This window comes from Macrosteles quadrilineatus, unplaced genomic scaffold (assembly GCF_028750875.1).
Source record: "Macrosteles quadrilineatus isolate MER2022 unplaced genomic scaffold, UCM_ALF_1.0 Scaffold_12__1_contigs__length_5162894, whole genome shotgun sequence".
Taxonomy (NCBI): domain Eukaryota; kingdom Metazoa; phylum Arthropoda; class Insecta; order Hemiptera; family Cicadellidae; genus Macrosteles; species Macrosteles quadrilineatus.
In genome coordinates this window covers 1,618,376-1,646,142 of record NW_026542605.1, presented here as the reverse complement: position 1 = coordinate 1,646,142, position 27,767 = coordinate 1,618,376, and the positions used below count along the sequence as shown (strand labels likewise).

At 34.4% G+C, this 27,767-nt stretch overlaps 2 protein-coding genes across 2 annotated transcripts in view; one reads left to right on the top strand and one right to left on the bottom strand.

Annotated features, from left to right (window-relative positions):
• Positions 1 to 1,725: 1,725 nt before the first annotated feature.
• LOC129004844 (probable cytochrome P450 305a1) lies at positions 1,726 to 16,781 on the top strand. Its single transcript, XM_054433505.1, has 9 exons — positions 1,726 to 1,989; positions 3,478 to 3,732; positions 4,379 to 4,497; positions 7,738 to 8,022; positions 8,207 to 8,318; positions 12,101 to 12,281; positions 12,875 to 12,992; positions 14,924 to 15,062; positions 15,742 to 16,781. The coding sequence occupies exons 1-9, from the start codon at positions 1,893 to 1,895 to the stop codon at positions 15,924 to 15,926; spliced, it is 1,491 nt and encodes a 496-aa protein (XP_054289480.1). The 5' UTR covers positions 1,726 to 1,892; the 3' UTR covers positions 15,927 to 16,781.
• Positions 16,694 to 27,767, bottom strand: part of LOC129004882 (methyl farnesoate epoxidase-like) — a 30,332-nt gene continuing 19,258 nt past the window's right edge. Inside the window, exons 3-9 of the mRNA XM_054433576.1 lie at positions 24,471 to 24,616; positions 22,832 to 23,089; positions 21,134 to 21,248; positions 20,248 to 20,428; positions 19,352 to 19,469; positions 18,177 to 18,318; positions 16,694 to 17,268 (exon numbers count right to left, since the gene is read on the bottom strand). Coding sequence (XP_054289551.1) covers positions 17,078 to 17,268; positions 18,177 to 18,318; positions 19,352 to 19,469; positions 20,248 to 20,428; positions 21,134 to 21,248; positions 22,832 to 23,089; positions 24,471 to 24,616 — 1,151 coding nt within the window. The 3' untranslated portion in view covers positions 16,694 to 17,077. The remainder of the gene's footprint in view (positions 17,269 to 18,176; positions 18,319 to 19,351; positions 19,470 to 20,247; positions 20,429 to 21,133; positions 21,249 to 22,831; positions 23,090 to 24,470; positions 24,617 to 27,767) is intronic.

Sequence of the window (27,767 nt, the reverse complement as noted above, 5' to 3'; positions counted from 1 at the left end):
GGATTTAGCTTAGAATGCGATTACTTATTAACACACCTTTTGATAGAATTTAAAGCATTAATAATTTTATTTTATGAACAGAACTATTTTTTCGATTAGTAAATCTTCATTCGATTTTTTAATTATCAGCAAGTTTTAGGTTATGGCAGTTAAATTTTATAATAAAAAAATTATAAAATTATTTTTTTTATTTTTCTTAATTGTATAATGAAGTATTACGTCATGGATCTAAGGACCATTAATATGACGTCACGGATGACTCCCGCGAGCCTGTCCGGAACGGAGTTAAAGGTAGCCGTGGTTATTTACTAAGGTGTATTTTATCATTTACTATAATATATTCCTTTGGTCTATTTTTTTAGTCTATGATATTATACCTTTGTAGAAAAAAACAATACCTATATTATGTTATAGATGATTCTTTTGATTTGGTTAAATAGCCCAACAAATAAATAAAAAAAAATCATTACTCACTCTGCAAACCGTACATAAAAATACCATAAGTCACAAGTCTCCACTTGATCCAAAGAGGATGACAAATGACAAATCATTGATGTTTTTATTCGTGGTATTAACTATGGTGGTGCCATCGATTAAATGTATTGGAGCCCAAAAAAACTAAATAGTTCTCATTTGATACACACGGTATAAATTTTAAAATATACAGGGTGTTTTTTTAAAAACTTGCATCTTTATTTATGTAAAAACCGCTATAGATAGAAATATGCAGTTTGCGGGAATCATCTATTGACGTAGGGGGCCCAATTGTTTTGAATTCAACGTTACATTCACATTCCCCCCCTTTCCCCCCCTGCCCCCAACTTATTTTTTTTAAATAGCAAGTTACCGCTTGTGACATATCAAATGAAAGAGCATGAAAAAAGAAAATGTTTGATGAAAAAAAATTAAAAATCGGTTTATAAATTTGCGAGATATTTCCCCCCCCCCCATTCCCCGGAATTTGATTTTTTGTAATAGCAAAGTACCCCTTGTGACATATCAAATGAAAGAGCATGAAAAAAAATTTTTGGCGAAATTTATTTTTCATTTGATATGTCACAAGGGCGGTTACCTTGCTATTAAAAAACAACTGATGGGTAGGGGAAAAGGGGGGGGGGATTATCTCACAAATTCATGAGCCGATTTTAATTTTTTTTTTCACCAAAAAATTTATTTTTTCATGCTCTTTCATTTGATATGTCACAAGGGGTACTTTACTATTAAAAAAATAAAATTCCGGGGAATGGGGGGGGGGAAATATCTCGCAAATTTATGAACCGATTTTTAATTTTTTTTCACCAAACATTTTCTTTTTTCATGCTCTTTCATTTGATATGTCACAAGCGGTAACTTGCTATTTAAAAAAAATAAGTTGGGGGCAGGGGGGGAAAGGGGGGGAATGTGAATGTAACGTTGAATTCAAAACAATTGGGCCCCCTACGTCAATAGATGATTCCCGCAAACTGCATATTTCTATCTATTGCGGTTTTTACATAAATAAAGATGCAAGTTTTAAAAAAAACACCCTGTATATACTGGTACTTCAACATAATGTTATACTCTTGTACTTTTAATTGCATACTCTTTGTCAGACCTTCCAGATCACGTGATGCATTTGTGATCCAACAATGAAAGGATGAAGTTCATTGATATTTCGTCCACATTCTCTGCCTCTAGTTAGGCCTATTCAAGTCAGCTGTCTCTGTCTCACTTGTGCAGCTCTGTGATATCAGACAACCTTGTCTTGTGAACTGTATTATATAATTTTCCGCTTCCTCTGTGATCACGTTATGTTTTGAATTTAAATAATGAATTTGTTGTAAATTAAATATATTTCCAGAGTGTAAGTGAATGTATTATATTTATATATTTGTACAGATTAGTTTTCAATTATGCCTGGGATATCATTTTTTCTGGTAATATTACTATGTTGTCTACTTCTTCTTTACATAATAATAGGAAAAACAAGACCACCTATGTTTCCTCCAGGTAAGTAATTCTTTTATAGATTTATTTATTTCTAATCAGTTAGGGCTACTTTGCACTAAATTTATTGTTAGTAGCCTATTTCAGTTCTCTAAAACTGAAAATAGGCTAAAATATATAACCATATATTATCATTCATGTGAATTATGTAATGGTACAGTATTTGGTATTTTGTTCAAATATACTGTTAAAACTATAGTTAATATTTGTATAGGATAACTTTAAATTATCTCTTGTTTAATGTAATTCAAGCAGAGCAACAGACTTATCTAAATTACTGACATTATTTCTATCATTCTTGATTTGTTATTATTATTATTATGCAACTCACTATCCAGATTCAAACCTGTTGGTTGTATACTCACATTCCTTGTATTAAAATCACTTTAAAGTAGAAAAAGGTACCACCATCACTGAAGTCACTGAAGGAAAAACCGCTGAAAACACAGCTTCACAAGCGACTGATAGACAGACCTGCTTACTCCTTGAAGGAATTCCTCGAATCCCATCTACATCAATAACTTGCACTGAATTTCACAGCATATTGTTTAACACTTGCATTAAAATAACAATTTTTCACAGTCTTCTCCTAAACACTGTTTCTTGCAATTTCACAATCCATCCATGTACTAAGCCATAAAATACTAGTTTTAAGTTATATTATTGTATGACGCCATTGTAATTTCTTGATGAAACTACAAATAAAGAATATTTTGATTTGATTGATTAAAAACAGCTGTTTAAAAATAAAATTTAAAATTACACAATTGATATTATAATAAGTTATCAGCTGTAATTAATTACTCATTAACATACACTATTTTCAATAACATCAAAGTTAGATCCCTAACTCTAATACTTTTTTAGAAAAGTGTACCTTTCAGGTTTAAAAAATTAAAATGGGATAGATAGGCGGGGGCCCCTTTAAAGCTGTCACCGGTTTTCAAACAAAATTGTCATAGTTGATGTGAGCCAACTAAGGGTACAGTTTATAGCGGAATCCGAACCAAATTTTTGCCTTGGTATTAACGAATTGGTCAAATTATCAGGATAGTACTGCGGATAGTCATAGTACTCACTAATGCGGACATTAATCCACACCAGAGAAGAGGTAATCCACATACCTATAAAAATCCACAATTTGTGACCTCCTAGTAGCTGGATAGGACAACGCCATACCGTCTCAGTCAATTTAAGCAGTATCTATCCAGGTGTTGAGTAGGCTACACTATAGTGCGTTCAAACAGCCGTAGCACCTGATGGATTAGGAGACCTCGTGGAAACCCTTGGGGTCTCCTAATCCCTCAGGTGCCACGGCTGTTTGAACGCACTATAGTTGAATGAATGTTTTTAAGGTACCATGGAACAGTAAATAAAAACTTACATTTAATTTTCAAACTAGCCTATTTTAAATAACCTATCACAATACAAATCATTAGATTTCACCCTATTTATTATAATTTAGTCTGATAACGCTCCATATCCTTGCAGGGCCATCATGGTTACCATTGGCAGGAAACTCATCTTTAATTAAGCAACTGAGTATTCTCCATGGTGGCTTTCACAACGCTTTGAATTATTTATCAAAAAAGTATAAAACTCCAATTCTTGGTCTCAAGCTGGGAAGTGATTTGTTTGTTGTGGTGTTCTCAAAAGAATTGGTAAAGCAAGTGTTTACAAAGGATGAATTTCAAGCCAGGCCAGACAGTTATTTTATCAGACTTCGCACAATGGGCAGTAGAAAAGGTATTGTGGTGTCTTTCTTTAACATTTTTATTAAAACTGTAAGTTGGATGGGGTAATTTGCTGACAGAATAAATCCCAGAGCCAGATGGATGTTACTTTCTGAATATAGCACTCCTAACGTTGGTATTCTTATAGGTATGACTATTGAATGTTCTTAATTGTCTATTATTAGTGACCACTACTTTAATTAAATATGTAAAAAAAATGTATTACTTATTAAAAAAACAGTGATAATCTTTTGGAAGAAAATTAAGAGTCCTTGCTTGGTATCTCTTGCTACTTGAAGAAGCGAAGTTTTAGGCCTATGCCATTGTTAAAAAAATTGTAGATATACCTATTTTCTATATAAATTTTTTAAATTAGCTATAGCAATTAACAGAGACTTTTCCTTCCGTTCTCCTGGCTCACATCGCCCTTGTTTCCCTTTTGCGTATTTGAGAGCACGATCTGTGTATGTCCTGTGTATCTCTGTATGTATGTTCAATCACAAAAAACAATAACAATTGTGGCATAAACTATATTCATAGGAAAGTGTTCTGTGGATCCTCTTGTTCTGTGCAAGACAATAAAAAAGTATGCAGTGAAAATTAATTAGAATCAGTTGAACTGACCGAAAATATGATATTGTAATGGGATACTTTTCCAGGAATAACAATGACCGATGGAAGTTTGTGGATGGAGCAGAGAAGTTTCGCAGTGAAACATTTGCGTAGTCTTGGTTTTGGAAAATCACATATGGAATCTCTTATTGTAGAGGAACTTAAGGTAACAAATTAGTAAGGAACAAGTATTAGTTTTTCTGCAATACTTGCACCTAAATCAATATGCTCAAATATACTATTACACTACTCATGAACTTTATAATTTACTAGCTGGCCCGACAGACGTCGTCCTGTTCTAATGTGGTTTTATGTCAAATGCTTATTCATTTTCAAGATAAGCTCGTTCACATGGCTCAACCACGTCCTGGTTGAAGTTCGTTCGCTACGCTCACTCACCTTTAGGTTGGAGCTCGTTCGCTGCGCTCACTTGCCTTCAGGTTAGCTCGTTCGCTACGCTAACTCGCCTCCAGGTTGAAGTTCATTCGCTACGCTCACTCACCTTTTGGTTGCAAATTAGATGTTGTCATAAATTTAAAAAAAATATAGTGCTGCGCCCTGTTGGTAAACTATTAACTTTTTAATGCTATTGAACATCACAGAATCAATTTTTTCATTTGAACTAGCTGTTAAGATTCTTGAATTCCATTTAAATATAACATCCATTTAACTCATAAGGTTAACATAGGAAACTCCAGAGCCACTGGGGCAGAGCCCTTGACGGATCTGCACCAAACTTCACACAAACCATCCTTGAATAATGCTCAATAATGCCTGAAAGTGTTATTACAATCGAGCAGTTTCGGAGTCCATAAAGGACAAACAAACATACAAACATTGGATTTTATATATATAGATGAATAGTACCTTTGACTACTCTACTAGTCAATGATATTACATTAATCAAAGTAGGCCTACATAAAGTACATAAGTGGAGCTCACAAACTACAACAAATTGCTAACAAGAAAATACTTTGGAAATGCTCAGACACAAAAGTAATGCCATCATTGAGTGACCGGAGTGATACTAGAATGTACAGTAGGCCTACTTGTATTGCACTTGATACTAACTTATTCATCTTGAGATGCACGTCTGGGCCTTTAAAATAAGATTGTAACCTAAAGCTATATATATATATAGCTTTGTTACAGTGCTTACTGATTTTTTGCTAACTTCTAAACTTCAACTACTTCATGATTAAAGTCACCCTCGATCACGGCAAAATCGTCAACCTTTCCTGCCATCAAGGGGACATCGTTATCATCCCTTGCAATGGTGGAAAATTGTGAACATCTGCCATCACGAGTACACCGTTATCATCATCTGCAAACACAGAAAAATCTAAAACTTCTCACTATGACAGGCACATCATTATCGTTACTCACAAGTATGACAAATCATTAATTAATTTTAGAAAACAATTTGTTGTGTTAAAAAAGTTGTTGTAGGCTGCAGCCTAGTGGTACGTCCGGCACTGGTCTTACCTATATCTCGCGATTGCAACAAAATCCTGAACATTACCAGGATCGAAAAGATGTAATCATCTCCTCCCCCGATTGCGACAGAATCTTGAAAATCGTCGCGAACACCAAAAAACTTGTTGTTTCGTTACCCGGGCTCGAGGCGAAATCGTCGCGTGACAACCAATATATATTTACCAATCCTCAATTTTGGGTGTTAAAAAAAACCAGTAAACCGACACCCAGCCTTAAAAATAGGGCTAATTCTTAACCCTTATACAGTTCAATCCAATTTTTTGATACCGTAATGTATATAAAAAAGCAATAAAAAATATAAGTGTGTCACTAACACAAAAAATTCCTGGATCCGCCTCTGCTTGTGATGGTTTAGAAAATTCTACAAATTCAGATAGAAGTTACAGCAGTTTAATAAAAAATATATGTTTTAAAAAATATATAGATGTCAATCCAGCAGGAGTGGATCAGGGGTAGGATGGCGCAGGCGGCGCTCTACTCTACACACGCCTGTAAGGGAACGACTTTGACCTTGAGCAGTCATGTCCTCCGCTCCCATCCCTGCCCATGTAGCACAGATGGTTGGGCCAACGTTGGTAAATTGTGGAGCCACACAGTTGGCCAACGGTAGAAATGTCACCTCTTTAAACTGTTTTCCAACCAACCATTGTCCAACAATGGCCCAACCATCCAAAAATACTGATGGCCAACTAACCATAACACAACTGATATCCAACCAACCGTTTTATTTCACACAAAATAATACAAATTTAGTATGAAAAGCATAATTATTAGGTGAGTAAATTGATTAAATAGTTCATAAAAACAAATTTTGAAAAAAAGCTAGAACAAAATTTTTTGGCCCAGACGGGTCTCGAACTTGGGTCCTTCGACTTATTAGCCTCTTACCTTACCACTGAGCTATCTGTGATTGTTGATATAGAGAGTTTTCAAGTGGTGAAAGAGTAGCCGACAGTTGCAATGGTCGCAATACTTGAAACATTTTTGATACTACACAGTATAATATGATTCTGTTAATCTGTTAAGGCATCATAAGTAGATATTATTTTTTTTTTTGGGAGTTAGAGAGGATACTGGTATTTGAATATAGATTATTTAATTACCGCTAGATTATTAATGCTATTATAATTGACTGTTATATGATTAATTACTCTTTCCCCTTAAATTGTCGCAAATAAGTTAAAGAATATTAATTAAAAAAATATTTGCATTATTATAATTATGTTGTGAAAGCTAGATCCAGAGAATGAAAGTCGTGTAAACTCTACTATGGACCATCGTTGGTCCAACAAAAGTATCTTTTGTTGGTCCAACGGAGTGAAAAACGGTTGGACAACGATGGGTTGATGTATGATACCCAGCAATGCATACCTATTAATGTATTTAATTAACAATGAACCAATGTTGGTCCACAGTTGTAAATATTGGTTGGCCTAACTACGAGATATACAGTTGGACAACGGTTGGTTGGTTGTGGAAGCTCCAACCAACCATCGACCAACTGTCCCACAGTTGGCCAACGTTGGCCCAACCATCTGTGCTACATGGGTGCACTACCGGTTCATATAAATATTTTCCTACTTAAGAAAAGAACCCTTTTCATTGTATTGGCTAGACCACTTTAGTATGCAGAACATTTTTGTATAGTTAAGTTAAAACAAACTACATTAACACTATTCGTGCTGTCGACATGTTTGAACATAAAAGTTGCATTTATTTCAATGTTAAGCAATTGCGGGAATTCCCGTCATCAGCACCCAACGTGTTAATACATTTAAATACTTTCTTACTTTATATATAGCAACCTCAATTTTCTTGCCCCCCAAAATTTGCCGCCCACAGCAAACGACTCCCTCATGCTTACGATGCCCTGGATGCTTACCGTACTAAATTTTGCGTTTTATTGCAGGACTTGCTGAACTTATTGACCAACGCAGGGTCGTGTGCACCTCTCAGCAGTTTGTTGGCACCCTGTGTGTTGAACGTGTTGTGGGCAATGACAGCTGGTAGTCGCTTCTCTACAGACGACCCTCAGTTGACAAGGCTACTAGAGCTGATGGCTCTACGAAGCAAAGCATTTGATATGGCCGGTGGAATTCTCAGTCAACTTCCGTTCTTGGCCTACATCGCTCCCGAGTGGTCAGGATATAACCTCATCTGCTCGTTGAATAACGAGTTAAAGTTGCTCTTAGAGGTATAATTACGTGATTCTTATAGATCTACCACTTTTATCAAGCAAATCTTTAATACCTAGTTTTATCTATTATTTGTTTTAATATAGAAACAACCACAATATGGAGCTTTAAAAATATTTCTTAAATACATTAAAACAATATTTTAATGATATTTGATGGCAATGATATTTTCTTTTTTTCTAGAAAACCATTATGGAGCACAAGGATAACATGGGAGATAATAATGTGCGAGATTTTATTGATGCTTATCTGAAGGAGATAAGCTCATCAAATGATCATTCATCCAGCTTCTCAGGTATTGAAGTAGGCCTAGAACTATAACTTGTAAATACCTGCATTTATGCCATCCAGTTTGTAGCCGAGTATTTTTATTTTATTTTTTATTTTTATTTTGTGTGTCTTTACGCCAGTGGCATTTTTTAATTTTTGAAAGAGAACAGTCCAAACCCTGGTCATGTTACTATCTAACGTTGACCTTTTTGTTAGATAGCATCATTAATTCATTGCCCAATGACAAATGGCATCTGGGTCTGGAAACGATCTTGCTTGTATTCGAACCAGCAGCAACCTTCAGACTTGAAGGCGAGCACTATAACCACTCGGCTACCCAGACAGTCAATGATCAATCAAGCATGAGAGCATATAATGTCTAGACATGTCAACTCAGCTACAAACTGGATCACAAATGCAGGTACACCAATTTATAGTATTTAAATGCGACCAGGAGGCTAAAATTCAATATAATAAGTATTGTAGTAAGTACAGGGTGTCCACAAAAGATTAGTACAATTCCATACATTAGCTACACTGTTACTTTGTAACACACGATGTTATACATTTGTTTGTTGTATCGGTTACATGCTAACGTTTAGTTTTAACGATATTTTTTTGCTGAATTTGTTTATTCGAATAGGTATTTGACCTAAAATAGAAAACGTTGACAAGCATTTAATGGATGATGTTGGTATACTGGATTTCTAGTTTTTTTTCGACGTCACACTGTGTGATTCCTCCTTATTGGGCAAATAAAGGACATTGTCTAATTATCAAAAACATCTCAGTTGATGCACTAAGAGGGATAAGTATGAATGCCTTCCTCTAGGATTCCAAATAACGCCATTTACCATTAAAATTCACGTTTAAAAATAGTTTTTTTTATTTTGTCTTAATCTTGGAGAAATGCTTTTATAATTGTCTTCCTTAACTCATCAACTGGGGGAGCGAGCTGGCGTAGTGGTTAGAGCGCGGGACTTCAGTCCCTGTGGTCCCGGGTTCGATCCCTGCCAAGTCACCAATGGATTTTATCTAAGTGATAAAGCCGCAACCCCTAGGTCTAGCCTGAAGTAATGTGAAAAACAATCCCAGGCTCGTGCCTAGCGTGCTAGGGAAAAAAAATAACTCATCAACTGAGATTTTGTCTGGAAGACTATGTCCCTTATTTACCTTACGATAAGGGTAAACCCTATCATAAGGGGTACTGTCAGGATATTAAGGAAGTTAGTTTGTTTGCCAACCTCAGCTATACCTGCTAGTAAAAAATTCAAATTTAAGGTCACAATATCTCTTCAGACGAGCAAATTTGCCAAAAATGTTGTGTGTAAAACAAAATTGTGGTGTGTGGCCGAAACGACTCACACAGGTAGAGCATCGTACGGTAAAAATCACTAAATGACGTATATGAAACTGTACTAATCTTTTGTGGACACACTGTATTTTGAATAGGTATTGTAGGTGGATTGGGCTTGTTTTCCAAAAGTTAATAATTTACAAACTTATTTTTGTAATGATTTTTTACTATAGGCTATTTTTTGGGAAATAGATCAATAACCAACTATTTATTTTTGCTTACAGTACTCTATAAATTTTTATTCTCAACCTTCAATTTTATTCCTCAAAGTCAAATGTAAAAGTAATATTTATCTTCAACAATAATTAACGTTGTTTTTCACAAAAGTTTAAAAATACAAATAGTTTTTGTTTTTACATGCTATTTCCCTAAAAAATTTACATTAAAAATGTAAAAAAGGTTCTACAAATGTTTACCTCATATTGTGTTAAAAAATAGCTTTTGATGTCAATACCAGCTTCCTATTGCCCAGCTCTTTTGTTAATTTTTCTTAAAATTTTCTGTTTTACAAACTATTTCATCGCTGGTTAAATACAATAACTGCAGCAGGCTTATGGGTAAGCTCCACACTGCTATGGGATGCATTGAGGTTTATTGGAAGAAGGGAGTGTGCCAAGTTGGATTTACAGCCTCAAGTCGTTTGGGAGGAAGGTGAAATCAATCCCGAAACATTCTTAGGCTGTGAGCACTTCACTTGGCTTGCATTGTGTGGGTGCTGTGAAGCAGGGAAGGAACTATAATCCCTATTTTCTTTCCAACTGTTTCCCTGACAGTACAGGGCCCTGTTACCATGAGCTGTGCTGCTACCTATCGAGACTAATGCAGAACTATATCTCCCAAACATAACAATTTTTAAACAGTAAAAGTGTCGTGCTATGGCTCTGCTATTGGTTTAGTACAGTAGACTCCCTCTAGTTCGGCTTCGGTTGGATCGGCCGCCGGATGGTCCGGCCCGGTCTCGGGGGGACAAGTCATATCGTCATGGGTGAATTGCCTTCGACATGATTCAACTTTAATGTTTAGTATCCGGCCATAGAAGTAAACAATTCATGTCAGTTTAGTTGACAGGTGCTTCTATGGGTGAATTGTTGCATATTACCTATGTAAAATTAAGTTACATAACCTCAAAAATACCGAGAACATTTTATAAAAGTTTTTCTTTGGTCTAATATGTTGAAATGCAGTGTATAATTAAATATTTCGGACCATTTTTTTTATACGGTAGGTTCCTCCATTATTGTTTTTGAAACACCACGGTTTATTTGACAAAAATAAATTAAAGCAAAACAAAGAAATAGCCATCGTTAGCTTCAAGGTCAAGCTATCCGCTTGCACTGACAATCATCTGCTCTTTACACAACTGATGTCTGCTGTGCACTTACGTGCTATCTCACAACATTGTGATTGGGTGATTAGTAACCATTGCAACTTGTTGAATGTGTGGATGAAGAGAAACCAAAGAAAGAATAGAAGAACAAAGAAGAAAGAATAAGCGGAGTTTTACGTCATCCATTGTTATCTTTATCCTATTTTACGACTGTCGTTATTATCTTTAAGACTAAGTACTATGATTTTATGCTGTTTTATGAGTTGTCTAATGTTTTTATCGGCTTTCTTATGTTCTAAAACAACATGTAGTAGTAGCCTATCCTGACTACGGTAGCAGTAGCTTGCAGTACTAGACTTTCTATTGTTTTGTTCTTTACGTGATTTATTGCTGTACGTACAGTGTTGTGTATTTTTTTTTTTTTTTTTGCTTGAGTAGGCGTGATTTTAAACTTTACAGTTTTTATTACTGAACCAGGGTTATTGACTTAACATATCACGATTGCGCAATACTATTATTTGTATTTTGATTATGTAAAATGCACTACATCCGGTTAGTCCGGCCGTTTTGTAGTTCGGCCAGTGGTCCGGTCCCGAGGTGGCCAAACTAGAGGGAGTCTACTGTATGTCAAATAATTTCCTATGACTCTATACATATTCCATTCAAAAATGGTTCTTTCTCAGGTGCATGACGAAACCACAGAAAATGTATTAAGTGGAACCACCGTGCCAAAGAGTTGAGATCTTACACTGACATTCCTTGAGCGTTCCGGAGTAACCTAGTATTTGGATTTCACACATATTTGTGAAATATGTGCAGCCTCAGCTAACAGAACAGTCTTGTGGTTGTAGCTTTTGAACCCAGTGCAGAGTTTCTTATACCGAGTCTTTCGAGTTTCTTGCATTTCAGGTCGTAGCCCAGGCAGTCAAAAGCCTTACTGTAATCAAGGAAGATGGCGGAAATGTATTGTTCATTTTCTATCTGGTCTAGGACGTACTCAATTAGTGCTGTTATAGCTGAGGATGTAGATTTATTTTTCCGAAAGCCATGTTGGTTGTCAGTTAAGAGTTTTTTGTATATACATTGTACACTAATGATGTCAATGTGTTTTTTTATTTTTCAGAGGATCAATTGATCATGGTTTGTCTTGATTTCTTCATTGCTGGTTCCCAAACAACAAGTAACACTTTAGCCTTTGCTTTCCTTCACATGATCCAAAATCAAGATGTACAAGAGCGAGTCTATTCTGAAATTAAAAGTTCATTGGGAGAAAGAACAATTCCATCACTCGAAGACAGAGCAAGGTATCATCAAGATTGACTTTGGTTGCTACTAAAATATTATTTAATTTCATCCAATTAATCCATAATTTCATTTCATTTCATTACTATGGTTAACCTTTTAGTGTAGATTTTGAAGGTTGTCTGTTTTGATGAGGATTTTCTGTTTGGTAACACTTAAGTTTAAGTGTGTTGATTTTTACAAAATGTTTCTCTTTTATTATATTTTGATAAGTTGAAAAAATGTAAAATACACAAATTTCAGCCAGTGTTAACCTTCAAATAGTGTTAATAAAATTTGTTTTCAACAACTTTAATTTCAAAAAGTTTTCAGGGGAAGGCCCTAAGATCATATAGTGACGGGGGAGCCAAAGCTTTTTGCAACCCAGGGCACTATTTACCCTAAACTCATCCTGGTTGCTGAATCAAGGGTCATTATGAAAAACTGAATGAAGTAAAGAAAAACCATCGCAGAGAAACTAACTAACAACTTTTGTTCGCAACTCACTGCAAAAACTGATTGCTCTCTAAATTTGTCGGTGTGTATTTTCTGAATTTATAGTATATGTTGATAAAATATTAACCCATACCTGTTTGTATATACTGTTGTGTTGTAGATTACCGTATGTAGAAGCAGTGCTGGCAGAATCACAGAGGTTTCTCCATGTGGTGCCTGTGGCTGGTCCTCGTAGAGTTCTAAAGGACACAGTGCTTGGCAAATACCATATACCAAAGGTAATTTTAAACCTCAATATACACTACCCCTAAAATGCAGGGGTTGCAAAATATTTGTAATATTATTAATTTTGAACAGAAAATGAAATAGATTTATAAATACTCATTATTTCTCAACTTTTTTACTGCTTCATAATTTTAGTTTTCCAACAGTGATGCTTGCATGTCTTGTACTTGAGTGAAAATTTAAAAACGTACGTTTTCAGGAAAAGCACTTTGCAAATTTTTTCCCCCTTTTTTCAAAACTTGTATTATTATTTTTATTTCATTAACATTTGAAGTTTCATAAAATGTCCATGGTAACGCAATATCTTTGGTATTTTTAAAAAAAAAGAGCATCTTTAGTGGAAAAACACAAAATCCTGTCACGACCATAACAGACGTTTAAATGAATATTAAAAATAGTTAATATTATTTTTATAACTATGTTTTGCTATAAACTAATTTACTTTTATGACCATTATACAATAAAAAGGTCACTGAGCTTTTGGTATATTTGGTCTTTCTAGAAAAAAATAAAAAAACTCAAAACATTGAAAAAAAGCCAATAAAATCTTTTTAAGTTTGTATAACTCCGAAAAAACTTACCTGAGACCCGAAAAATCGTTATGTTTGTATAGAGGTGTGCTTCTTTTGTGTATAAAACATTAAAATATGACGATATTTTAATTTTTAAAATTTTTATGATAGAAATCATAAACGTGATGGTCAGGGACTAGCGGTACGGTCGTGAATTTTCTGAAATAATCTAAATCTTTCTAAACAATCCTTCAATTATACTGTTAGTTATAATAAAAATAAGTGTTTCAAATTAACTAAACTGTTTAAATTACAATTATATTAAGGTTATTGTCACGACCAAACACACTATAATCCATAAGGCTGGATTGGTCGTGAAAAAACCCGCGATGGTCGTGAAACTTTGGTCGTGAAATTACGTGTTATTTGGCTCTGTTCTGGTGGTAGCCCTGCACCTCATGTTCGAGGATACAAAGTGAACTTCTAGGTTAATCTAGCAATTGAAATATCTTATAAACAAAAATTAACACGATGTCTACTTCATCGAATGACTACGTACGGTCATGGACACACCAAAATTACAAAAAACACAATTTTCCCTTTATTAATCTTGTAATTCCTCCTTTCAACTCGAAACGACCGGCACTACAATCCTGACGTACACCCCGAACTAGTCTCTAAAACCAACTGACTCCATCGACGCCAGGCTTGCCACTGTCGTGCTCCAAAGTTGAAAATTTTTCCCAAATGGTCGTGACGCCAAATTGAGGGACAGACTTATTTTGTCATGGTAGTCAGTTTGCAATGACAAGAAAATTATAATATGCTCCTTTTTTGTAAGTTTAATAACCATTGATGACATAAAAATATGGCTTTATATATTTCGGCATGAATAATTAGTCTAAAAATAGCGTGAAAGTTGGAAAATGTGCCCTAGGGACACGTCATGGTCGTGAGATTCGGGACTTTAAAAATACGAAAAAAATACCTAGAACGTATTTAAAACCAAATAAATGTGTGTAACATGTTGCCCCCGTCCCAAAAAATATTAAAACACATAATAATAAACTAAAAATCCAGTATCTACGAAGTAAAAGGCCAGGGACATGAAAACGTACGTTTTTAAATTTTCACTCACTTAGTGGTACTGTTATTCAAACCATAATGGGGGACCATAAATAGTTTTAATTTAAATTTTTATAGGGAATCATTTGAGCAAGTTTAATGATTTTGCAAGATTTTTTATAGCTACTGTCCCAAGAACCATTTTCAGAATCCTGGGATGTCAGCAGCAAAGTTACTAATCACACTGGGCAATAATCCTGTTGATTAGGATGTATGGCAATCCTAGTTATTAAAACTGTGTAAAGGGCCTACGTTAACGTTAATGTTTGTATTTATTATTGTTACAGGATACCATAGTGTTGCTCAGTTTACAGTCTATTCACCATGATGAAATTACCTGGGAAGAGCCGATGGAGTTCAATCCTGATCGCTTCTTGAAGGAGGAGAACAGAAAATTAATGGACGAACTGTATCAATTTGGAATAGGTGAGTCTTTTCAACTTTTGTATTTGGTTTTCTAAAAATTAACTAAGCAGGTGCACATTTCAATGTAAAGGAGAAATAATGGATATCATCATGGATATTTAAATGTTACACTTTATAACCAATAAACAACTAATTTTACTTTTATGTACATACACTAGATTATTGGTGATAAAATAGTAAAATAGATTCATTCAGTTTCAGAGGCCTATTCTTACTTTTAACTTATTTTTTCATATACTTTACAATTGCATAGAAAAAGTGAGAGGAAACAACTTTAATGTTTCTACAGTAGCAGTAGGATCCTATAGGACCAACATGACATATTCTGTTACCTTTCACCTTCAAAGCCACTTATATGAATGCATCTGTGAGTTCAAATAATTCATTTCACACCAGAAGAACACACAACAGTAAAATGTTTCCTTTTGCTTCTATTCTAAAGAGTTCAAATAAAACCTGCACATATAGGACCGATAACCTTTCTTTTCGTACAATTCGTGTGTAATTTGGTCCAGTAGTATGGTCAGGCTAGCTGTCATAAGTTTTGCAAAAGTTTTTTAATATATTAATAACATTTTATTGTTTTAATGTATTCTCTTGAAGTAAATTGGAGTGAACACAGTATAAATTTAAGATATTTTTTAAGCGATTTTATTGTTTATAACAATGATTTTTTCAGGTAAAAGAAGATGTCTTGGTGAAGCCTTAGCAAAAAATTTCATATTTCTATTTTTTACCGGAATAATGCGTAATTTTCACTTAGGAGTGGAAAATGGAATGGATTCTTTAAAATTTGACTATATACCTGGAATAACTCTGTCACCCAAACCTTACAGTGTTCATGTAACACCTAGAGAGAAATAAGATCTATATCGTTTGGTAAAGGTAATTATCAAGTTAAACAAAAAATATTTTTGTGTTTGCAGTTTAAAATATTTTGTTGATGGAGGAGTGGACTTAAAAGATTCAATCCGGTTTCTTCAATGCCCAAAAGTAGTTTAGTAAAAATGCCTTGAGCAACTTTGTTACTGACAAAGATCATATATGATTTTTTAGCACAGATGGAGAATTTAATTGGGTTCAGTTTCAATTAAATATTAACATATCAAAAACAAGAATTAAGTGAAGGCTATTTAGGCTATTATAAAGTTTATAGCAAAATTAAGACTATCAATAAATTGGCTGGTTGACGGTTAAAACCAACTAATAGAATAACCTGTATTTTTGTTGCGAACCCCTTTCTGAAAAATTGTAGAGCAGTTAAGTAGGCGGAATTTATAAAAACTTACAAAACAATTGTTTTAAAGAAGAATAACCTAAAGCCGGGTTTTCCTAGGCGCGGAAGTGGAGAGCGGAGAGAGGAACGTAGAGAGCGGACTCCATTCGTCTTAGGTAATTTAATGTTACTGTTTTCCTAGAAGCGGAGCGGAACACCATGTTAATTTTTTTTCCGCTCTCCGCTTCCGCGCCTAGGAAAACCCAGCTTTAGGGTAAAGGAAAGAATCTGTAAAGCGACTTAAATATTCAGAGGAAGGATGAATTAGGCTCAATCGATCTAACAGTATTTTTAGGAACAATATTTATACAGTATCGTTCAACACTTTTGTATTACTACTACTATAAAACATTTAATACAAACGGTTTTTAAACATCATTAAGTTCCACCGATGTTAACCTTTAACACATACAAAACTTGTTAAAACATGTAGTATAGAATAAAGTTTTAAATACCCAATGGTGTTCTATTCATTCAACCCCTTGAAACATTTGATTTTTTTTTCAGAAAAAGTATTTTGTCTTTCCCAGCACTGTTTTTTTTTTATATATATTTTACCTTATAAGGTTTAACTTTCATTTTTAACAAAAGATTATAGGTCGAGGCTTCAGATTTGAAAATATCAAGAAACATATTTTACTATGAAACAATGATGAAAAATATTCAAAGCAATTCTTAAAACAACCTAAAATCACCATCACCAACAATGAACTTCTAACAAAGTATTTTGTTCAGCACTTTAATCTTCTCCTATACGAGGCACTAGTTGACATTTGAACTGCGGAGGAGATAGGGTAGCTCCATCAACAGCTGGTGCAGTCGGCAATTTCTCTCCAAGCGGTATGGTCAGTTTGAAACAATGTAACAAAGACGCCAAGAACAAGAAAAGACTCGGTTTGGACAAAGTTTCACCCAAACATCGTCTGCGACCTGAAAAACAATAGTAGATTTGAGATAGTTTCCATATTTGAGTCCATATGCACATATGAATAGCATATACTGTTCATAGTTATGTTGCTTTTAGTTCCCTACTCAATTAGTTTGCAAGTACTGAATACACACAGTCAAATTTAAAAGAATTTGAAATTGGGATACAGCTAAAGAATAGGAATATAACTGCTTCAGCTTTACGGAGTGCTCCAGATCACAGTACATTATCACAAAGCTAAAAACTGTAATACGCAGCCAATTACCAATGTCTATCCAGAAAAATATCAAAAAAGCGGATCCCCACAAAAGAGAAAAAATAATCCTTCTTCACAAAAAGAATCATTACATGTTAAAGAAGCATAAGGTCTTTCAGCTAAGAGAAAATTTCTCTGTATTGGAGAACGCCCTCTCTAAAAAGTATAACCATAATATGTTTTTTAGATTGGAATTTAAAACACACAATGCCAGATATTTAATATTTGTAGAACATTTTTTAATACCCAGCAGCATATTCCCAACAGTTTGTTTTAAGTAAAAATTTATAATTTGTTACAATTTATTTTAAGAATTTTAGTGACAAGCTGTGTAAGTACACTCATTATGTGGTGTCAATAATTGATATATCTTTCTTTATTAAGTGATCTCAGGAATAAATTCATTAGATTACTCATGTTTTGCTTTTAACTATTTTGCCCTAAATTGCATTAAATTTTGTTTACGTTTTTTCTTTAATTGACAAAAAATTTCTACTTCAGTATATCATTTGAATATATTAGCTGTTCTAGAAATTTAATAAGAGATAACCTTCACAAAAGTGCAGGTTTACAAACATTAATGTTTTTTTTTTCACTACTTGAAAATAAGACGTTTGTGTTAAATATACTATTTAGGAGATCTATCGTACTTACCTAGACCAAAAGGAATAAAGTAGTCATGTTGAATTATTTTGCCGCTTTTATCAATGAATCTTTCTGGTTTAAATACCTCTGGATCATTCCAGTAAGTTGGGTCCATGTGAACACTAAACAAGTTCACAAGTATAGTTGTGTCCTATTGTAATGAGAAAAACAATTACTTTTTGTAATAAATTGATATTTTAAAATTACATTTTGTAATTTCCTCTAAGCATCTAAAACCAAAAACGCCAACCAAGATTAACTTAATATTTATTAGAGGAAGTTATGACAGAACTAAACAAGTTTTTTTGCCAATAATTGTTCAAGGTCGGTCTTAAGCAAAGGGCAGTTTCACATCTGCAAAATCAAAGGTAGGTATCGTTTTTTTTTCAAAATTGTTAGCCTCCGGATTTCAAAGATATTCTATGGTTAATGTCTGATGATGGCTACATTGTGGGCGGAAACTAGGTGCCTCAGCAACCAATTGGATTACCGACAGGTATTTTAAACCACTTTAAGGATTTTTTGTTATACTAAACAGTCGTTTTGGCCTAGCTTTGGATTGGACCGATCTAGCACACTAATCAATCCAGAGCGTTTACTCTAGACACTTAAGAGTCCTTAGAGGCTAGCGGCCATCTTAGATAGTTTCAAACAGCTGCTGAAGAGTTAATTATCATCCAAAAATAGTTTTTCAAACACCAAAGTGATTATAATTTAAATACTATACGAGATTAAAAATTGTATTTGTTGTTTTGAATTAATTTCCAAGGGAGTTCATGGAAGAAACGACCATCTTGGATTTGCCCGCCATAAGAGCAAAGTTAATTTTGTTATTTTTAAACAGCCGCTAAAAAGTTATTTACCGTCTCAAAATATTTTTTCAAATACCAAAGTGATTGTAATTTAAATATCTAGTATACTGTGAAATTTTAAATTTTCTTTGTATTTTAAAATTGTTTTGAGTTAGAACGTCTAGGCTCTGAGGACTCGTAATTCACATCTAGCTGTGGTAAAACTTACTTTGGCAATAAATTGTACTTTTTGTAGCGTGATTTAAAAAACTAATGTTGTAATTGAAAATTCCACTACTTTAATGGTTTATGCTAGCAAAAATCATAACTAACAAAAATGTTGTTGTCGGAAATAATGTAACAAAAATTAAAAATTATAAAAATGTTTCTTACCTCAGGAATGCAGTACCCATTTAGCAAAGTTCTTCTTTTTGCTCTGTGTGGAGGTGTTATTGGGGCAACATTTCCTAATCTCTGAGTCTCCATAACTATTGCTTCAATGTATGTGAGGCTAAAAAGGTAAAATGTATGTTATCATCATAAAGTACTCTTTTTTGTGGTTATCAAATTTCATCTGTCTCTACAGTGAACAGAGTTACTGTATTTGTATTAAAATAAATCATTCTCAGCTCGGCTTCATCAAGATCCTACTTTACATTTCTCTTTACATCTACAATAATTATATTTCATATTTGGTAACTGTAGTTAACAGTACGGTAACATTAATTAAAAATACCCAAAAACCGGTAGAAATAACTATAGTAATAGTAATAAATAGCAGTAGCGGTTCCAAGGGGGAGGGGGCTAAGGGGCTAAAGCCCATTTCCCATTGGACCATGGAAAACAAATATTAACATAAATTATGTCCTGCAATCGTCTTAGTTTGATTTTTAAATATCAACCTACTTGTAACACAATGAGGCATGTGAAATGGGAGGTTTGTGAACACAGTACTTGACATTAAAAATACCATACCACTGGACCCCCTCCTTTCTTAGGAGAGTATTCAACACTCTGTGGTAGCTCCCCCTCTTGAAAGCATCCTACAACCGTGACTGTTATTATGCTACAAGGCCAGCAAGCAGGGGTGCCGCCCCTATTTTAGCAAAAAATGGCATATTTATTATCCTTATGATCATCACCTACTCCTATATTATGAATTTATAACCATACCAACAATTTATTTTTACAGCTAGTCAACCATAGCTTGTTAGAGTCTCTAATTCTTTGTAAAGGAGTATCAATTACCAGTTACCTACATTAGAAACATTAAAGACATTTTGTACTACCTGGAGCGGTCCTTGAGTGAAGGCAATTTTCCTGGTTCTATGACAGATTTTAATTCTCGGTGGGCAATTTCCTGAACTCGTGGGTTTTTCAGGAGAAAGAAAATTGCAAAAGCCAAAGTGTTGCTTGTAGTTTCAGAACCAGCCATGAACATGTCCATAAGCAGCATCATTAACTGCTTCTCTAAAAAAATATTTGAAAAACAATTAATACAAATTAGTGAGTGAGTGTATTGCTTTGAAATTGTTTTGTTAATCAGCTTCAGATAAACATAGCTCAGAGAGTAAGAAGTGTCAAACTAACCAACTACCGTATCTATCACTCCATTTGTATGTGATTCTTTCTTACTTCAAAAACATAACTAGTCATTTATATTTCACTCTGAGTTTAGAAGAAACCAAGTCAAGTTAACACAATGACTTTAATAGACCTACACATTATTTTAATTGACTGAGGATGAGGACAAATTGATGACCTATGTGTGTCACAGTTCGTCGAGAATATTCTCAGTGCCAAAAGAAGCTCGACCTTGATACCCATATGGTCTGAGGTCATAAAAGACCTGAATTCTAGTAATCCTTTGAGACTTGATGAAATATGTGACAAACAATCCCACCTCTGTGTTCAACAGAGAAGAGTTTTTTGTGAGTAGTTTTGTGAGTTTAGCAGGAGGGAAAATGCTTTATGCACAAAATTTGAGATTAAATCCAGGGCAATAGCCGGGCCAGTGTGACATTGCCACATCCCAAAGCCGAAGCCTTATATTAGTTAAGGATATATGATCAAATGCATACTGTTTAACTTTTACTGGCCATAGTAAGACATTGTTGCTTACATTATTTTATCGTTTTATTTAAACAATTATTTAGAGGTGTGCCACTAGCTTACCTGTAAACGATGACTCAGGTTTTTTCTTTTGCTTGTTGACTTCATGAAGGAAAGCATCCACAAGATCTCTGATCACTCCTGGTTTCAAGGTATCCTTGTGCTCATCAATAATTTCCTGTGTAAAAAAAAAAAACTATAAGTATACCATAACTATAAAAACTATAACTATACTATACTAAAACTATAAGTGCCAACTATTACTCATATCAGAATTCTCCACTTCCTAATGACGAATAGTAAGGTCGGAAATATAAAAAAAGTATTTGATAAAATTGTACGATTAGTTGTAATTTATTGTACAATGAAATACAATGATTCCAGCAGAAATCTATATATTTAATTCCGTAAGTGAATCGGTCCCCACGAAATATCTCAAGCTAGGAAAAAGGTAGCATGGCTGTCGAGGATTCATTTTAAAGCTTAAGGTTCAAGGACGCTGGGAAAAATGTTAGAAGTGTCAAAAATTACCGCTGTTCTGCCCCACAGGCCATCAAAGATCCAGCCATTATCTAATGGTAGTACTGCTACAGTGTTTAAGTGGTTTTAAATATACCAGCTGTAGTAAACATTGTGTATTAAACAAGTTTGGTTTGTTAGCGAATTTCCCATATAGGGTTTGTTTTTTGATTTTAGTGTTCTGTTTTTAGGTTAGAATGTTAATGCTGTGTTGAAATGTATCATGTAAGGGAAAGACTGCGACTATGAAGGAGAGTATTTAGGAATGGTGCAGAGCATAATAGTATGTATCACTTTATTATTATGTGTTAGCCATATGCATAAGCTGAATAATCTTAATGGAATGAAATGATCTGTGTAAATTTTGTTACTGATTAAGATCTGTTTCTTTAGGCTGTCGACACATGGGAAGACTGTTTTCCAACTGAAATCGGCAACCAGTTGGACAAACTAGTCGCCTTCGTCCCGACCAATGTAGTAAGGTGGGACAGTGCACACGGTGCGACTGCGATGCGACCAGTTGAGGACCAGTCGGCGATCAGTCGTTAAGCAACCGGACCTGCCGGTTGCTAGGTGATTTCAGTCGCCTGGTTTGAACAACTTTTCGCATATTTGTATTGCGCTTTTCAAGGATCAGATATACCAACTGTGATAACTCTTCGTAAGCACTTTTTGACATCCTGTGTACATAGACTGAAATTTTGCGTCTGTTTCTTGTAATGCAGCAGCAGCTACAAAGAGCCTAAATTAAATATTTGTTTCAACATAAGGATGTACCCAACACCTTCTACTCTACGCTTTCTTGATTGTTTATAAAACACCAGGGCTTCTTCATCACTATTACTCATTTCAAACACCATACACAGTACACAGTATCGTTATAACAAAATTAAAACTCATTCACTGTCTCAACTCAATTATAGTCGCGCCCGTGTGCGGATTTAACCAATGCAACTGCAACTGTAATCGCGTCACAAAACAGTTGGTTCAACTTTAGTTGGGTTTCAGTCTTCCCGTGTGTCGACCGCCTAAGACAAGACAATTTTTGTATAAAAACTTTTCTCAGGACTGAACTGGTGATCTTTCTTGGTTGTCAGACAAGTGCTCTAACCATCCCGTTATTAACTTTGTATTTGAGCATAGTCAACAGAAAGGCAGAACCCCCAACTGCTAATTAATTTACTGTTTCTTACCTGAGCTCTTAACTAGGATTACTTTAAATTATTTATTACAGTATCTTACTTGAAGAAGTGAATTTATACTGTCAATGACATGAACAATCTTGTTATATCCAGACAGATTAGGAGCTAAGAACCGCAAGGCAGGCATTTGGTTGAGAAGTCCTCCAGACATGTCCAACAATCGGAAACTTTCCCTTAGCAAGGACAAGAGTTGCTTCAGTCGTTTATCTCCCAACAGAAACCTTCGTCCAGCTAGCATCGCCCATAGGCTGTTTACCACAGATACGTCAAATATCTCCTGGATATCTACAGGACCTTCCTGGAATAAGTGTTGGATCAATTAAATATTTCCACATGGTATGGTGTAAATAATAATTATTATTTACAAAGAAAACTATCAAGAGGTAAAATAACTGTTTTCACAAAACTTCTGTTGATTAAAGTTGTATTGGTCATTACTAAAAACTATAGTACTATCCTAGAACATGAAAAGAATGGAAATTCTAGTGATGGGTACACAACTAGAGCTGATTTTTGGCTGATAAAAGAGTATAATCATTAATTTGAAAATCGTTTGAAGAAATTCTCTTGTACTGGCAAAATATTAATTTAATTTTTTTTTAGTTTTAAGAAAAGTTACTTTTTAATTTGGTTGTTGCCTTTTTTCTTGATTTTGTTATCCTCCCTGTCACTAATGCACATTTGGCATATTCAGAGTGTCTAATAAAACATTATGTCACTACTGTGGTAAAATGTGCATTAGTGACAAGAAGTGTAACAAAATAATGAACAAAAGGCAACAACCAAATAAAAAGGTAACTTTATTATAATTTAATATTATTGTGAAAGCTTTGTGTGCTGTTAAGGGTGCGCTCTACCTGTACACCTAATGCAAGAGCTTAGGATCTCTGTCATTGTTAGCTTAGTTAACCGATTGAATTATGTTAATTTCTTATTTATGTAGGCTTGTATCGTTTTAATTTTTTGTAATAGTAGAATTTTAAGTGGGAAGTGACTGGTAAATACTTCTAAAAAAGCTTTTTCTGAGGCATTTTACACATACAAATGAATTTTTTGAAGAAAATTAAAACGATAGAGTCATAAATTTGAATCTAAGGAGTAAGGAACCTTCTTCAGATAAAAACTATTTTAAAAGCTAACTGAGTAATTTGAGAGGACTTACACGTCTGCAAGCACTTCTCACAGCGCTGCTGCTGTTCAATGGTGCAGCATATAGCTACTGAAGCCCGAGCTGAGATAGAGCGCACCCTTAACGTGCCTGGATCTCTTTAAGGTAGTTGTGTTACATCCCTTCTCCCAATCTTCCCTAATGCTTCTCCTTACACTGTGCCTTTTTACTCCAAAAAACTCTAATGTTGAACAGTCCCTGTTAGTTGTTTCATGGCTATAACTCTATAGGACTATGTTGTTATTGACCCTTTCAAGACATATTTTCGATATTCTCCACTAAGAAAATAAATATTAAGTATTATGACTAACTGCTATTATACTTTAACATTATTATATAAATAGTAAATTACTTGTTTTGCAACTATTGAAACTTTGTTAAACTACCAATAATAAAAAAAAAAAAAAAAAAAAAAAAAAAACTGTAATTGAATTCTAATACAATACAACTTTGAAAATCATCCCTGCACAAGTGTGAAGAATATGTACCTATGTATTAAAAATGTATTTACTTGGTACTGAAGCCATTCTATGAGTTGACTTGTATCTTCATTGATGTGTTGCTCCATTGAGCTTCCACCAAATCCAAATAATTTCAGATGGCGAAGAACAAAACGTTTCTGTTCGTGATAGAAGGCGTCATCAACAAAAGCTATGCCTGAAAATGATATATGAGTAAAATTACCGAGAAGCATTTTTCAGTTGGATCAAATAAAATAAAATTAAATAAAACCAATTAAATTTTGGGTGAAATTAGTTTGTAATAACTTATTTGTACTTGTGAGTCTTATACTACGTTGCTCGGTAGTCATTTATGATAATTAACTAAATTAATTGCTAGGTGAAGGTGCCAACTAAGCGAGATCCATTCTGTGGACCCAGATTTCATTTGTCATTGAGCTATTGCTGTCAATTAGACATAAGGGCGCTGACCCCTCACGGCCTCACGCAACCCTCACTGATCATATCAAATAAAATGACCCATATACGAGATACTTCCACCTGTAGAGTAGGCCTATATATTATTGAGAATATATTATCTATCCGTTAGCTATAAATCTAACTGAGTAGAAGTTATATTAAGCACTTTTAAAAAACTCACGAATAAAATACAAGTTAGCCGAAAAAACTAACGAATATTGCTATTCGTTAGAAATTCTATTCGTTATTCCCAAGTATGGATAGCACGATAACTCGAGCAAAAATTATCCGATTTTGATTAAATTTGGTATAAACTTTTAAACCTACATTTATTTGAAGTTCACAAACCAGCACGATCAGACTATGGGAACGGGGGTTTATGGGGTGTTTTATGTGGTAAAAATGAGTTTTTTTCCATTTTTGACCCTAAATACATAATAACATTTTGCAATTTCTTTTGAAAATATTTTTTAGAGCTTAAAAAACAAATAATTTAGTATACTGAAGCGTTATTATGCGCCTAATGGTTGCGGAGAAAATAAAAAAAAAAAATTAAATTTAAAATTTCTTCTTATGGAGAATAAGTAAACTCTGTTGTAGTTTGCTTATTTATGAGCATACTAGCAGAGTACCTGTCCTTCGTACGGGGTTGTCAAATAAGTTTAAAATACTTATTGCAGTTATACTCAAGCTTTGCGTTTGCAATGGGGGAGGACAAATTTTGATCAAATTTGCCTCTTTAAATTGACGGTATACTAATGGTATTACATATCTACCATAGCCAAAATGTTTTATCACTTCACCAAAACAATAAAGAAAAAGAAAATATTACGAATTCACAAAAAATCACAAATAATTATTCATGACATTAAAAACATACACATAACTGTAAACAATCCTATTTTGACAGATCTCATTGGGTATCACAGTTTTTTTCTACAGTCACCTGACAAAGTTTTCTTCCTTGTACTGTTTATAGTACAGAAAGCTGCTAATTGCTGCATATTTATACTTTATCGTACGGTTTATACTTTGTCGTACGGTTTATACTTTGTCGTACGGTTTATACTTTTCCTACAGTTACCTAACAATGTACATGTTCTCTCACTGATTTGAGAAAGCAAAGTGGCCAATTCGCTCATCAGTGAGACAATGTTAACATTGTCTCACTCTAATTACTTTGTCTCACTCCAGATTTGCAACGTGAAGGCACGAAATAGTGAGCGCGTAACATGCAGGCAACGTCGTATGCGCGCGAAATCCGTTGGCAGCACTGGCTGTAAATCAGCTGGTCAGCTGTTGTACTGTTGTATTTGTCACTTCACATTAAATGTTATATTAAAAGTTCACTTCTGTGTAAAAATAGGTTATGTTTCTTCACAAATTTATTTGTTTTATGGTAACTGTAGGAAAAGTATAATGTGCAACTCGAGTTCAAAGTACAATTGCCTCACTCGAGAAACCATTGGCTCGTGAGTAAGGATTTCTCTCGAGTGAGTCAATTGCTCACTTTTCTCACTAGTTGCACAAATAACTATTGTCGTATGGTTTATACTTTGTCGTACGGTTTATACTTTGGCGCACATCAGGATTCCAACGAAACAACACAAAACAGCGTGGTTCTATTATGCACGTAATCCGTGTACGCTTGGAAATAGGTTGGCAACACTTAAAGATAATAGAGCAGCTGATTGACTATTATACTGTAACTACGTTTTAACCTGTCATTTCGTGTTTATAGTTTCGGTATTTCTGAACTTTCTGGACTTTTCTTTTAAACGTTTTTATAACATTCCTACGATCTTAATAAAGAAAAAAATACCTTTAAAGCATTTTTTTAAAGCGTGGAAACCGCTTCAAATTACAAAACATACGGAACTATATTCTCAAGTCGCGGAGCACATTTCTTGCCGAGGAAAAATAGCGGAGTGATACGGACCGGGTACTACCACAGAAAACGTACTACTATAACCGTACTACTTTTCTCTATGACACCTATTTGTGTTGCCAGCTGAACCTAAAAACGTGTTGTATAGTGTTTGAAAGACTAATTATTTATATGCTTTATAGTGACTGTAGGAAAAACTAAATACTTGGGGCCTATACATTACGGAGAACCTTAATTGGGGAACACATATGTTGATGCAATAGCGTCCAGACTGTCATCTGTCACCTACCTGCTGTTTAGACTACAAACGCTGGTTGACATCGATTATTAAGGTTTACTATGGCTGCTTTAATAGCATAATTTCATATGGTTTGGTATTTTGGGGTGGTTAGTGAGGCAAAACGCATCTTCATCCTTTGAAAACGTGCTATTAGAAGAATATGTGGAATCCATAGCCGGACACACTAAACCTCTGTTCCAAGAATTGAACATTCTCACACTTCCGTCTGTCTTTATATTGGAATCCGCATTGCTCGTTAAGAATAATCCTAATATTTTTGTAACTAACATGGTCCACAATTACAATACAAGAAGAGCAACAAATCCACATGTACCTCAAGTAAATTCTACCCTTGCAAGCAAGAGCCCTTACTTCAATATAAAAATTTAAAATAAATTGTCTCAGTTCATCAGCAAGAGCCTTCTATCAACAATTTCAAGAACCTGCTTAAAACATATGTTGATGAAATATGAAATATGTCGGCCATGTGCATCCCTGAAGAGGAAATGAATCCGTTTTATCTATGGTATAAATTAATAGCAAGAAAAGTATAAAAACCTGACGACCACGTCGCTGATGCGATACCAGTAGGAATTCTCCAAGTATCCAAGTAATAAGCATTTAAGTAATTTTTCTCTAGATTATTTTAGCAATGACGTTTCAAAAATACTTATTTTATTGCGTGATGGTTTTGAAGTTAGTAAAAAAGGAGGTATGCTT

Coding starts and splice junctions, on each gene's coding strand:
- LOC129004844 (XM_054433505.1), top strand. CDS start 1,893: ATGCCTGGGATATCATTTTTTCTGGTAATATTACTATGTTGTCTACTT. Junction 1,990..3,477: donor ACCACCTATGTTTCCTCCAG/GTAAGTAATTCT, acceptor ATATCCTTGCAG/GGCCATCATGGTTACCATTG. Junction 3,733..4,378: donor CACAATGGGCAGTAGAAAAG/GTATTGTGGTGT, acceptor ATACTTTTCCAG/GAATAACAATGACCGATGGA.